The 12123-nt window shown below is 43.9% G+C and overlaps 1 protein-coding gene and 1 long non-coding RNA gene across 2 annotated transcripts in view; both read left to right on the top strand.

Moving 5' to 3' along the window:
* LOC135973050 (uncharacterized) overlaps positions 1 to 12123 on the top strand; it is a 75524-nt gene that overhangs the window by 28380 nt on the left and 35021 nt on the right. The window lies entirely within an intron of this gene.
* On the top strand, positions 1993 to 4420 carry LOC135973049 (uncharacterized). The gene is made up of 2 exons (XM_065554433.1): positions 1993 to 2555; positions 3754 to 4420. Exons 1-2 carry the CDS (start codon positions 2027 to 2029, stop codon positions 4230 to 4232), a joined length of 1008 nt encoding a protein of 335 aa, XP_065410505.1. The 5' UTR covers positions 1993 to 2026; the 3' UTR covers positions 4233 to 4420.

The raw sequence follows: 12123 nt of genomic DNA, 5'->3' as shown, positions 1-12123 counted from the left end.
TAAACTTCAGGATTCACAAATATTTTCATGAACAAATCTGTGGTATGACTAGTATGACCCCCTTTTCATGACAGCAGAGCATGCTCACTATGTTAAAAAAGGGACCAGAATTATGTCCTGAAGATGCAACTTGTCTATGATCATTCTTCTTTAAGATTGAGATTTTTCTTTTGTTACAGAATCTGTAGATCAGTGATACTCAGACCATAGTGGTTCAGGAGCCAAATTCGTGATCAGCATTACCCAAAAGAGCCAGAGTAGTATAAATTCATTGTTTCATTTACTATTTATATATAGACTCAAAGCAAAATGACCAACTACAGTTGGTTAATAACATAGTTAAAATCAGGATCCTTTCACTAACAACCAATCAGTGTTTTAATATCATGTGCTGCAAAGAGCCACAAATGACACATTAAAGAGCCACTCATGAGCCTCAGTCTGAACATCACTGCTGTAGATGATTAAACTCTGTTACTTCCTAAGTAGACCAGACCATCATGTTTGAAAATGAAACAAAGAAATAGAATGATGGAAAACAACTGCACCACACATCAAGCTAGACAGATAGAGGAAACCTGAGAAACTGGCAATTAAACTTTAAAATGAGTCCTCACACACTTGGGTTAAATGCAAAAGCATAGAAGATAAGCCTCTGACCAGGAAGTAATACTGCAGGTTAAACTTTCTGTATGTCACTCACAGTAATGCAAGTGTCTTATGAATTCAAATGACTGTGCTCATTACCATGGAACTTACTTCTGTTTCACATAGCTATTCACAAAAATATATATATATATTTTTAAATGGGTCTAAAGTTTTTGCTGGATGCAGTGCTTAGATGTCTGTATATGCAGGCAGAACACTTTTACAGAAAGTGCCTCACATATGGAACATGATGACAAATCTAAACTTTCCGTTCTATATTTTACTAGAAGACTAAAGTAAACACAAAACCAGACTGAGACGTGGTGGGTTCTGCATAGTAAAAATATCCATTCCAGGGCCGTTTATATCTGGGCTGCATTAAGGAATTGTGAGTTTTGTATCCAGTATCTCCTTAGCTGCATTAATATAGGCTGGGGGTGATGGTTATATTTTTATATATATAGGATGACCTTCAGAATCTCACTCCTTTTTTCTGGTAGTAGCTATTTGCTGTAATCCAGGACTGAATATTTACCATATATTCTGAGAGCATTTATAGACATTATTAAAATACCTTGTAAACTTCAAATCCAACCCTTAAAAGCTTTGTCCAAATGCTTTTCTTTGATATACACTATGAACTGTATAAAGCCTTTCTGAAGACAGATGTTTCATTTACAAACATCTCTACTGCTAGCTGTAAGATCCAGTTATCTACCATCCAGCTATGTCTTGCAAAGTGTGTGCATTTAAAGGACAGCAGTTCAGTTTTTAGCAGTTTCCCTGCTATCCTCTCAAACACCAGTCAGCAGCCATATAAATAACTTGCCATTTCTAGAAGTGGGTCAAAGTAAAAACAAACTCAAGATTAAGTTTAAAAAAACCTGATGTATATTGGAAAACAGGGAATGTCCCCACAAAGCATTTAACTTTGCTAATCAAGATTTCTTTGTGCTTAAAACTAATATCAACTGGAAAATATCAACTTCTTTTAAACACTATTTGTTAATAGCAAAAAATGCTTAATGTGTGATCCAAAACTAAGCAACAGTAAATATGCCATTAGGATAGTTAATGTTTCAGATAACTTTAAGTTTGTCATCCTCCTTCCCCAGTAAACTTCCTTGCTTTTATCCTCCTGTCAGTATCAGTCTTCTAGTTAATTGCTTTGTTTAGGTGTTGATTTCAATGAGGCATTGAGGAAATGGAGAAATGCTGCTGCTTAGGTGCCACAGGACCCTCTGTTGCTGCTTATCTTGAAGATGATGTAGGGTTTGTGGGAACTGAATCTTGTGGCAGTTAACAGGAGAGGGCCCTGGAATTAGAGGATCAGTGGAGAGCACAGGTGACCACAGATACCTCATCAGCACAGGTAACCATGCAGGCTGATAATCGAAAAAGAGCACCAGCATGGACCGTGAGGGAGGTACTGGATCTGATCGCTGTATGGGGAGAGGATTCAGTGCTTGCAGAACTTCGTTCTAAAAGACGAAATGCAAAAACTTTTGAAAAAATCTCCAAGGGCATGATGGAGAGAGGCCACAATAGGGACTCTGAGCAGTGCCGCGTGAAAGTCAAGGAGCTCAGACAAGCCTATCAGAAAACAAAGGAGGCAAACGGTCGCTCCGGGTCAGAGCCGCGGGCATGCCGCTACTACGCCGAGCTGCATGCAATTCTAGGGGGGGCTGCCACCACTACCCCACCTTTGTTCGTGGATTCTGGGTCGGGGATAGTCTCGACGCCTGAGGATTCTGCCGATGGGGTGGAGGAGGAGGAGGAGGAGGATGAGCTTGCAGAGAGCACACAGCACTCCCTTCTCCCCAACAGCCAGGATCTTTTTATCACCCCGACTGAAGTACCCTCCCAAGCCAGTACCCAAGACTCTGACCCCATGGAAGGGACCTCAGGTGAGTTTACCTTTTAAAATATAAAACTTGTTTTAAAAGCAAACGGTTTTTAATGATTACTTTGCCTGACTTTGCATTCGCGGTCAGTTCAGCTACTGGAAAAGTCTGTAGCTACTGGAAAAGTCTGTTAACGTGTCTGGGGATGGAGCGGAAATCCTCCAGGGACATCTCAATGAAGCTCTCCTGGAGGTACTCCGAAAGCCTTGCCAGAAGGTTTCTGGGCAGTGCATCTTTATTCCCTCCTCCATGGTAGGACACTTGACCACGCCATGCTTGCAGCAAGTAATCTGGTATCATTGCCTGACAAAGCCTGGCAGCGTATGGTCCCGGTGTTTGCTGGGAACTTAATTAAGGGGACAGAGGTGGCCGTTCCTACTGGGCTGTTTGCCTGTGGCGGAAAATAAATCCTTCCCTGCAGTTAGCCAAGCGCAGATGGGAAATTGGCCCTGAGTTTTTCGCGTTTGGTAGCAGGGATCTTCCCTGTTACCAGCCACGCGGTGGGGGGAGGGTACCGTGATCATCCCAGAGAATTCATGGCGAGGGGGGGGGGGGGGGGCGGCCGGGGGGGGGGGTAGTTTGGTGCCTGCAGGGATCTTCCCTGATACCAGCCACGCGGTGGGGGGAGGAGTACCGTGATCATCCCAGAGAATTCATGGCGAGAGGGGGGGGGGGTCGGCAGCGGCGGGGGGGGGAGGGTTAGTTTGGTGCCTGCAGGGATCTTCCCTGATACCAGCCACGCGGTGGGGGGGAGGGGTACAGCGATCATCCCAGAGAATTCATGGCGAGAGGGGGGGGGGGGTTAGTTTGTTTTCTGGTGCTGCTGAATGTTAACAGAAAAACCGCAGCACTCTACTTGCCTGAAGGGGCCCAGACAAGCCCCACCACACTGCCCCCCCCCCCCCCAACTGGCTGAGATTGGCCAGGCTTCTGCAGCACTCTACAAGCTATGCTTGGTATGTGGGAAAGGAGGAAGCAGAAGCTTACCATGGCCGCATGCAAGCTGAATTCTGTTGCCCAGACCTGTGATCTCTAGCAGCAAAGCCACAGGCACTCAGCATTAAGAGGCAAAATGCGACCTTGCACAGAAATCACATGTGCTATGTAATGTGAACAGTGTTGGTCACCGTGAAAGAGTATAAGCATTGTTCTGCAAAATGTAGCTTTTAAAACAATTCTCTCTTTTTTCCCCTCCCTACAGCAGCTGCAAATTCCTCAAGCCTCCCTCCTCCATCCCGAAGGTTATCACAGATAAGGCGTCGTAAGAAGAAGACGCGAGACGAGATGTTTTCGGAAATTATGCAATCCAGCAGGAGTGACAGAGCTCATCTGAATGAGTGGAAGGAAACAGTTTCAAAGTATAGGAAAGAAGTCAGTGAACGTGAGGACAGGAGGGACCAACGTGAGGAGAGGAGAGACGATCGAGATGAGAGATGGCGGCAGGAAGACCAGAGGATGAAGGATGCAACGCTGGGGCTGCTCCGGCGTCTGGTGGAGGTTCAGGAACGGCTGCTGGAAAACAGACTGCCGCTTCAGCCCCTGTTCCACCCTCCCCCCTCCCCATGTTCCGTATCCTCCTCACCCAGACGTGTAAGAATGCGGGGGGGGGGGGGGAGGCTCCGTACACCTTCCCATTCCACCCCAGTAGACAGCCCAAGCAAAAGGCTGTCATTTTTTTAACCCTTTCTTTGTGGCTTTTTCCTTCCCAGCAATCCTCCTCCCAAATACCACCCGGGTTCCCTCCCTCTTTTTCTAATCTAGTAATAAAGAATAAATGATTTTTAAATGATAGTGACTTTATTTGGTTTGAAAGAAAGCTGGGGGAAGGGGCAGGGCGGGTTCCTTACAGAAAATCAGTCAGTAAAGGGGGAGGGTTTTCATGAAGGAGAAACAAACAGATATTTCACACGGTAGCCTGGCCAGCCATGAAACTGGTTTTCAAAGCTTCTCTGATGCACAGCGCTTCATGGTGTGATCTTCTAATCGCCCTGGTGTCTGGCTGCGCGTAATCAGCAGCCAGGCGATTTGCCTCAGCCTCCCACCCCGCCATAAAGGTCTCCCCCTTACTTTCACAGAGATTGTGGAGCACACAGCAAGCAGAAATAACAATGGGGAGATTTCTTTGGCTGAGGTCAGAGCGAGTCAATAATGAACGCCAGCGACCTTTTAAACGGCCAAATGCACATTCTACCACCATTCTGCACTTGCTTAGCCTGTAGTTAAACAGCTCCTGACTCCTGTCCAGGCTGCCTGTGTATGGCTTCATAAGCCATGGCATTAAGGGGTAGGCTGGGTCCCCAAGAATAACTATGGGCATTTCAACATCCCCAACGGTTATTTTCTGGTCTGGAAAGTAAGTCCCTTGCTGCAGCCCTTTAAACAGAGTAGTGTTCCTGAAGACGCGAGCGTCATGAACCCTTCCCACCCAGCCCGCGTTGATGTTGGTGAAACGTCCCTTGTGATCCACAAGTGCTTGCAGCACCATTGAAAAGTACCCCTTGCGGTTTATGTACTCGGTGGCTTGGTGCTCCGGTGCCAAGATAGGGATATGGGTTCCGTCTATTGCCCCACCACAGTTAGGGAATCCCATTGCAGCAAAACCATCCACTATAGCCTGCACATTTCCCAGAGTCACTAACTTTCGTAGCAGCACCTGAGTGATTGCTTTGGCTACTTGCATCACAGCAGCCCCCACAGTAGATTTGCCCACTCCAAATTGATTCCCGACTGACCGGTAGCTGTCTGGCGTTGCAAGCTTCCACAGGGCTATTGCCACGCGCTTCTCAACTGTGAGGGCTGCTCTCATCTTGGTATTCTGGCGTTTCAGGGCAGGGGACAGCAAGTCACAAAGTTCCATGAAAGTGCCCTTACGCATGCGAAAGTTCCGCAGCCACTGGGAATCGTCCCAGACCTGCAACACTATGCGGTCCCACCAGTCTGTGCTTGTTTCCCTTGCCCAGAATCGGCGTTCCATGGATAGAATCTGCCCCATTAACAACATGATCTCCAAAGTACCGGGGCCTGTGGTTTCACTGAATTCTGTGTCCGTGTCCGTGTCCATGTCCTCATCATGCTTGTCGCTGCGCTGCCGCCGCCGCTGCCTCCTCTCCTCGTTTTTCTGGTCCTGGCTGAGCATAAACTCCACGAGAACGCGCGAGGTGTTTACAATATTCATGACTGCTGTCTTGACCTCAGCGGGCTCCATGCTTGCCGTGGTATGGAGTCTGCAGTGTTCACCCACCCAGGAAAAAAGGCGCGAAAATGGTTGTCTGCCGTCCGTTGCTTTCATGCAGGGAGGGAGGGAGGGAGGAAGTGAGGCTGTACCCAGAACCACCTGCGACGATGTTTTTTGTCCCATCAGGCACTGGGATCTTAACCCACAATCCCAATGGGCGCGGGAGACTGCGGGAACTATGGGATAGCTATGGAATTGCTACCCACAGTGCAACGGTGCAGAAATCGACGCTAGCCCCGGTACTTGGACGCACACCACCGAATTAATGTGCTAGTGTGGCCGCACTCATTTCGACTTTATACAACCTGTTTCTCAAATCCGAATTATCTAAATTCGGATTAATCCCGTAGTGTAGACATACCCTAAGACTACTTGTAAAATAAGATTTTTTTTGTTTTCAGTGGGTAATGCCTCATTTCACTTCATAATGTAGTACATAAGAACTTCCATGCAGGTCAGACTCAGACCAATCATTCATCTAACACCGTATCCTGTCTCCAACGGTGACCAGTACCAGAGTTTTGGGAGACTGTACAGAACAAAGCAATTTGGGGGAGACCCACCCATCTTCCCCTCTGATTTCTGGCAGTTAAAGGTTTAGGGTCACCCCAAGCATGGGGTTACATTCCTGACCATCTTGCTAATACCCATTGATGGACCTATCCTCCATGAACTATCTAATTCTTTTTTTGAACCCAGTTATACTTTTACAACACAATAGTACAGTACACTATAAATCTGCTAGCACATTTTCTAGAAGAGAAGTTCCATGGCTATTGAGCACAATTTTATTGGGCATGTGGCTCCCATTCATAACTTCCCTAGGAACTTAGCCAAATATTACAGATGGCTAACAATGGAATGGAACCACAGGCAAAAAGACAAGTTTTGCAGATGTTAACTGAAGTGTGAGGCAACAGATGTAAGATTTGTCCTGGAGCCAATTCATATTTAATTTTAAAAGCTTCTGTACATGGACTTTGAGACAAAAATATGGCCTTAATCTTTTTGTGCTTTCAAATGAATGACCTTTCAAATTAACCCATGTAGGCTATACCTAAGACACCAGAATTTAGAACAATGCATGGAATCTGTTTCATGGCCTTCTCACAGTGATTCTTGCCTCTGAATAGGATATCTGTTTACTGTATAGTAAACACTGAGGTAAATTATTATGGTGGATTTTAGCCATATGATCTATTAAATTTTTACTTTAGTGGTTAAGGCCCCTTATACCACTTTGAAAACATACCCTTAGGATAAAGGTTTAATCACAGAAGTGCATTCAGAGCCCATTTTAAAAAATGCTTTGGCTACCATGCAGATAGTAAACCTCTTGGTCATATATAGACTGTAGCCACTACAGTTATTAAGAATTGTACAATGTTGGCATTCAAAAGTAATGTGAACCCCATTGATCTTTGTTTGCTGGCCTGCAGTCATTGTAAACACTGTGACATTGTCTCCAACCTCATCATAGATCTGTTCACTGTAACTGATACGTTTCTAAAAGTGTATCAGCCCAGCACTTCAGGGAGGCACTTATAATTGCAGAATTAAAAGAAACTAATTGAGGAACAAATCTGAGAGAGTTTGTAGTTCTAATTGTTAGGGAACAACTTACTTTGTCCATTCAGTGATTTATTAATTTGGTTGCTGGCTTCTAGGTATTGTTTAGACAGCAGTTTGGTATTGGAAGATAAATGTCAAGAAAGGGAAATAAAGGAGGTTTTTCTGCCTACCCAAGGTGATTTTCTTAGCTTCGGTTGTAAGCAAACTTTGTTTGTGAAATGTGTCGGCTAACCTTTTATTGCATGGAAAGGTCACACATGACTAATGAGAGAATGACAGGACCCATGATGTATCAGTTTAGAAAATCCTCCATTTTAATTATATTTTTAGAGCCCTGTGATATTTTACTGCCACCAATAGAAGCAGAAAAGGATACATTTGCCACTAACGTATCACTTTCATATCCTTGTTCAGATGTGTACTTTCATAGGCTCTGTGCTGTTTATATATTTTCTGGGTGGAAGAAGAAAATTCTATTTGTGTTTGTAAACATGTTATATGGTACATAATATATACACATCTACCTCGATATAACACTGTCCTCGGGAGCCAAAAAAACCTTACCGCATTATAGGTGAAACCGCGTTGCATTGAACTTACTTTAATCCACTGGAGTGCGCAAACCCCCCCCCCCCCCCCGCCCGAGCACTGCTTTACTGTGTTATATCAGAATTTGTGTTGTATCAGGTCATGTTATATCGGGGTAGAGGTGTACTTTGATGGTCAAATGCAATCCAATTGTCTGTGACAGGGTTCTGTGGTTTTAATGCATTTTTTTTCTTCCCTACAGTACTATTTGGTCACTTGCCAACCCATCCACACTGTTTTTTGTTTTTTATCAAATGAATACCCTCAATCTGAAGCTCCAGGACATGCATTGCATTTTCAGTCACCTTTATAACTTACGCGGTGGTGGTGGTGGTGGTTGTTTTTTGTGGGGGCAGGAGGGATAGTGGTGTGTGTGTGTGGTGTGTGTGTTTGTTTGTTTTTTTCTTTACTAGAACAATTCATCCCCGCCAATAAGTCCTGCAAACTTTTTGCTTCCACTCATGTCTGTTCCCTACATAGTCTCTTTGAAGTCAAGCATAGATGTGGAAGTTTTTCAGCATTAGGTCCTGTCATATACTACATTGCATGTATACTTGTGAGTATGAAACTCCCAGTCATAATGAAGGACTTGAAATGAAAGTCCCAGATCTGAGAATCCCTAAAACATATGGAACTCTGGAAATGAATCCTGAACTAAATATCCCCAAATCTGAAGAAGTTCTCAGATCTGGGATGCAAACATTACTAAGGATGGTAGCAAACCAGCTGGCTGAAGTAAATAGTGTCCCAAGGTGTGATTAAGAACTTAAACCAAATCTTTTATGAGGTTTCAAAATGTTTGATTAACTGATACTATGGCTCTGCACTTAATAAGTGTGTCCGATTGGAAGTAGGAGAGCTGTTCTTGCAATAGTTCCACCCCAACCAATAATAGTAAATCAGGCTTGCTAATAAAACTGTCTAATCTAACAAGATTTCTTCCAAACTTAAGCAATGCCTATTGTATGGTAATCTAATTTTCGGGATGCTTATCCAAATTAAGCACCATACCTTTTTGGATTCATCCATTCTTTTTGTACAGTGGGTACATTTAGGCCATATCTACACTCACCAGGGATCAATGCTGCTGTGATCGATAGAGCTGGGGTCGACTTTTTTTTTTTTTTAGCAGGTCTAGTGAAGACCCACTAAATCGACCACAGAGCACTTTCTGGTCGACAATGTTATTCCACCAGAACAAGAAGAATAACGCAAGTTGACAGGAGAGCGTCTCCTGTCGACACAATGCGGTGTGGACATCGCAGTAAGTTGAACTAAGCTATGTTGACTCCAGCTACATTATTCATGTAGCTGGAGTTGCATAACTCAGGTTGACTTACTGTGGTAGTGTAGACATGACATTAGAGTTTCTGTTCTTAGACAGGTTCTATCCAGTTCAAAGAGAATCCCTTTGATAAAAATGGATAATTTTGGTAGACTTTCAAACAAGTGGAATTTGCCTACTGTAAAAAGGCCTTCTTACTGCCCAACATATGGTATAAAGAGTTACGGTTAAGCTTCAACACATTCTACAGTGACAAGAACCAATGGCAGAAATGGAGACAATATGTACACTAGGAGCATTTTGCTGGTATAGAAATACTAGACTTGCAAAGTGATTCTAGTGGGGACACAGTGGTAAAACTCTGCTTTTGCTGGAATAGCTTATTCCCACGGTCTTTCCCACCCTCCATTCCCCTCCCATAACCTTGTGTAACTGTCTACATTAGGGGTTTTTGTTGGCATTGCTATGTCAGTGCAGGATCTCACACCCCGCCCATCATAATTATACTGGCAGAAGTTTATACTGTGGATGTGGCTTGAGACAAAGAATACAGGCAGCTTATTGGCTGTAGCTGCAGCAGCAGCATTGTTTTACTTGATAAGTTACTTTGTTTTGTTAAATAAATGTTATCCTAAAACCTGCCTCAAATCTTCATTCAAATACTGTACTACCATCCAACTGTGTGCATGGGGGGGGGGGGGAATAGAATCTGATTTGGAAGAAAAATCTATAAAAGTAAGTGGATTGTAAAGCCGAGTAATCCTTATGATAGGGCTGTGCACAGTCAATCTTGATAGTTAAAATCAAAACTTAACCAGTTAAGGAAAAGTCTGTGTGGTTTAAATAAGCTAGGGTGCAGCAGAGAAATTTTTCTCCCTCAACACTTTGAAAGCAGTTTTCTCAACGTTTTTGTCCATAGTGTTCTCTCTCGGCAAATTAACAGGCTTAGTGCTTTTGGCTGGGCCCAGTCTTTGGGTGATCAATCTTAGATACCTTGAAGGGACCTGATTTTTCAGAGACTAGGTACTCAGCACTCTGCAAATCTGGCCCCTTTAATGTGGCTCCATTGGAGCATTCAGTACATGAGACAGCAAAACTCCCTGGTCACTTGTGAAAATTAAGGCTATAGTCTCTGATGGCTAAGGGTTTAGATGGGGTATCAGATATCTTCCATCCATGGGCACCTGTCAGGAGGGTTGGCGCTCTAAAGGGTTAGGCACCTACCCTCCCTCTGACAGTCTCTCAAGAAAAATGAGCCAACCAGATCCACCTGTGGATACTTAATTGGATAAGTAGCTGAGTGGTAGCTAATTAGTAAGGAACACTTGGGACTCCTAGAGGATTATGAACTCAGACAGGTGCCCAGAACACAGGAAGCTCCTGGAGGGAAGGGGGTGGAGTTCATCAGAGAGCCTGGGTAAGAAGCTATTCCTATTGGTGTCTCCCTGGAGAGCAGAGGCTCACAGAGAATGGAACAGACATAGCTCGAGAAGAGAGAACAAAAAGCTCTCCAGACAGGGAGTCCTGGGAGATGCTGCAGAGCTTCAGGCAGTGGAGAAGCCTGGGGGACTTACAGCAGCAGAAGAAAGCTTGTTTACATACTATGTTTGATGGATTGAACTAGACCCCCCGAGGGGCTTTGTTCACTATATACAAGCATCACTGAACTTGCCCAAAGCCCACTGGGGGAAACTGAGGTAGAGATGTAACTGCTGCGCCACAGCAGGCTGCCAGGATGGACTCTAGGGGTGAGTGCCTGCTATTACATCACTTCTGTAATCAAGGTGTGCAATGGAATAACAAGCAGTGCAAGTCAGATCTGTATCCTAGCACAGATCTTCAAATGATTCTCAAGAAAAAAGGCATTGATGGAAAATCTAGAGCATGTATTAGATTACTGATTTCCCCCCTCCCCCCCCCCCCCCGCCTTCTTTCATTAAATGGAAAGGGTATCATTATCAGATAGAACTGACAGTTATTGGAATAAAATCCTAAAGCTATTCAGTTAGAAAAAATCACAAAATGCTGACTGTTGCCTCCAGCATTTGTTGGACTAGGCTGGAATCATTCTCAGAAAAAATATATATTTTAATGCAGAGAAATGACTGCATACAGGTATTGGGTTTTTTCTTGGCATGCTATCTAAGCTATGTATAGCCTCAGAAAAAGAAAATAATGAAATTGGTGAGCTAAGTGACCTCTCTGTTTTAAATATTGCCAGTACTTGTGACTTGTTTTCCATTTGCTGTGTTAATTAGGAAAAAATGGAAGTGAATAACAATTAGTCTAAATATTTGAATGCTACTCTCATGCTTCTGTGCCACATTCAAGTTTAGTTACTTTCAGAGAGAATATCTCCTCACAATACCTAACATTGTATGGTGTGAGTACTGCTATCAAATCAGTATTTTCTTGAAGGTACCTGTTGTAAGAAAGCAGATTCCACAGATACTAGCCCTCATGTGTTCCATGAGCCTCCTCCCTATTCATATGGGTATAATATAGTGATAGGTGTATAATACTGATGTAGGCATTGAGAAGCAATGCAAGATGTTTGTTTCACCAGGCTTGAAGTCAAGGCAATCTGATTGCCATGTGTGGAATCAAATCTTTGCAACCCCTTCTTAAAAAAAAAGACGACAATTTGTTTGTCACATGGGCCTATATGATCTCTCCCTTCCCCTCTGAGGGATGAAACAGTGATCAGAACATGAGGCAAGAGTCTTTGAGAAGAGTGTTAGGAGTCTTTCACCATCTGTTTTTAAGCTGTTGCTGGGACCTCCATTTCGATGTATTCCTTCCAGTACCATCCTGGAAACCTGTGCTTTAAATTAGAGGACGTACAGCTAGTGAATTCAGAGTAACCTGGGCTTTTGCCTGAGCCCAGAAAG

This window comes from Chrysemys picta, chromosome 8, assembly GCF_011386835.1.
Source record: "Chrysemys picta bellii isolate R12L10 chromosome 8, ASM1138683v2, whole genome shotgun sequence".
In the NCBI taxonomy this organism is placed as follows: Eukaryota; Metazoa; Chordata; order Testudines; family Emydidae; genus Chrysemys; species Chrysemys picta.
The sequence above is the reverse complement of the archived record's forward strand: the minus strand, read 5'-3'. Positions and strand labels throughout refer to the sequence as shown.

What these genes read in the sequence shown, in the direction of transcription:
- LOC135973049 (XM_065554433.1), top strand. Translation starts at nt 2,027, where the DNA reads ATGCAGGCTGATAATCGAAAAAGAGCACCAGCATGGACCGTGAGGGAG. An exon ending in CCCCATGGAAGGGACCTCAG is followed by an intron (nt 2,556 to 3,753) that starts GTGAGTTTACCT and finishes CCCTCCCTACAG; the next exon opens with CAGCTGCAAATTCCTCAAGC.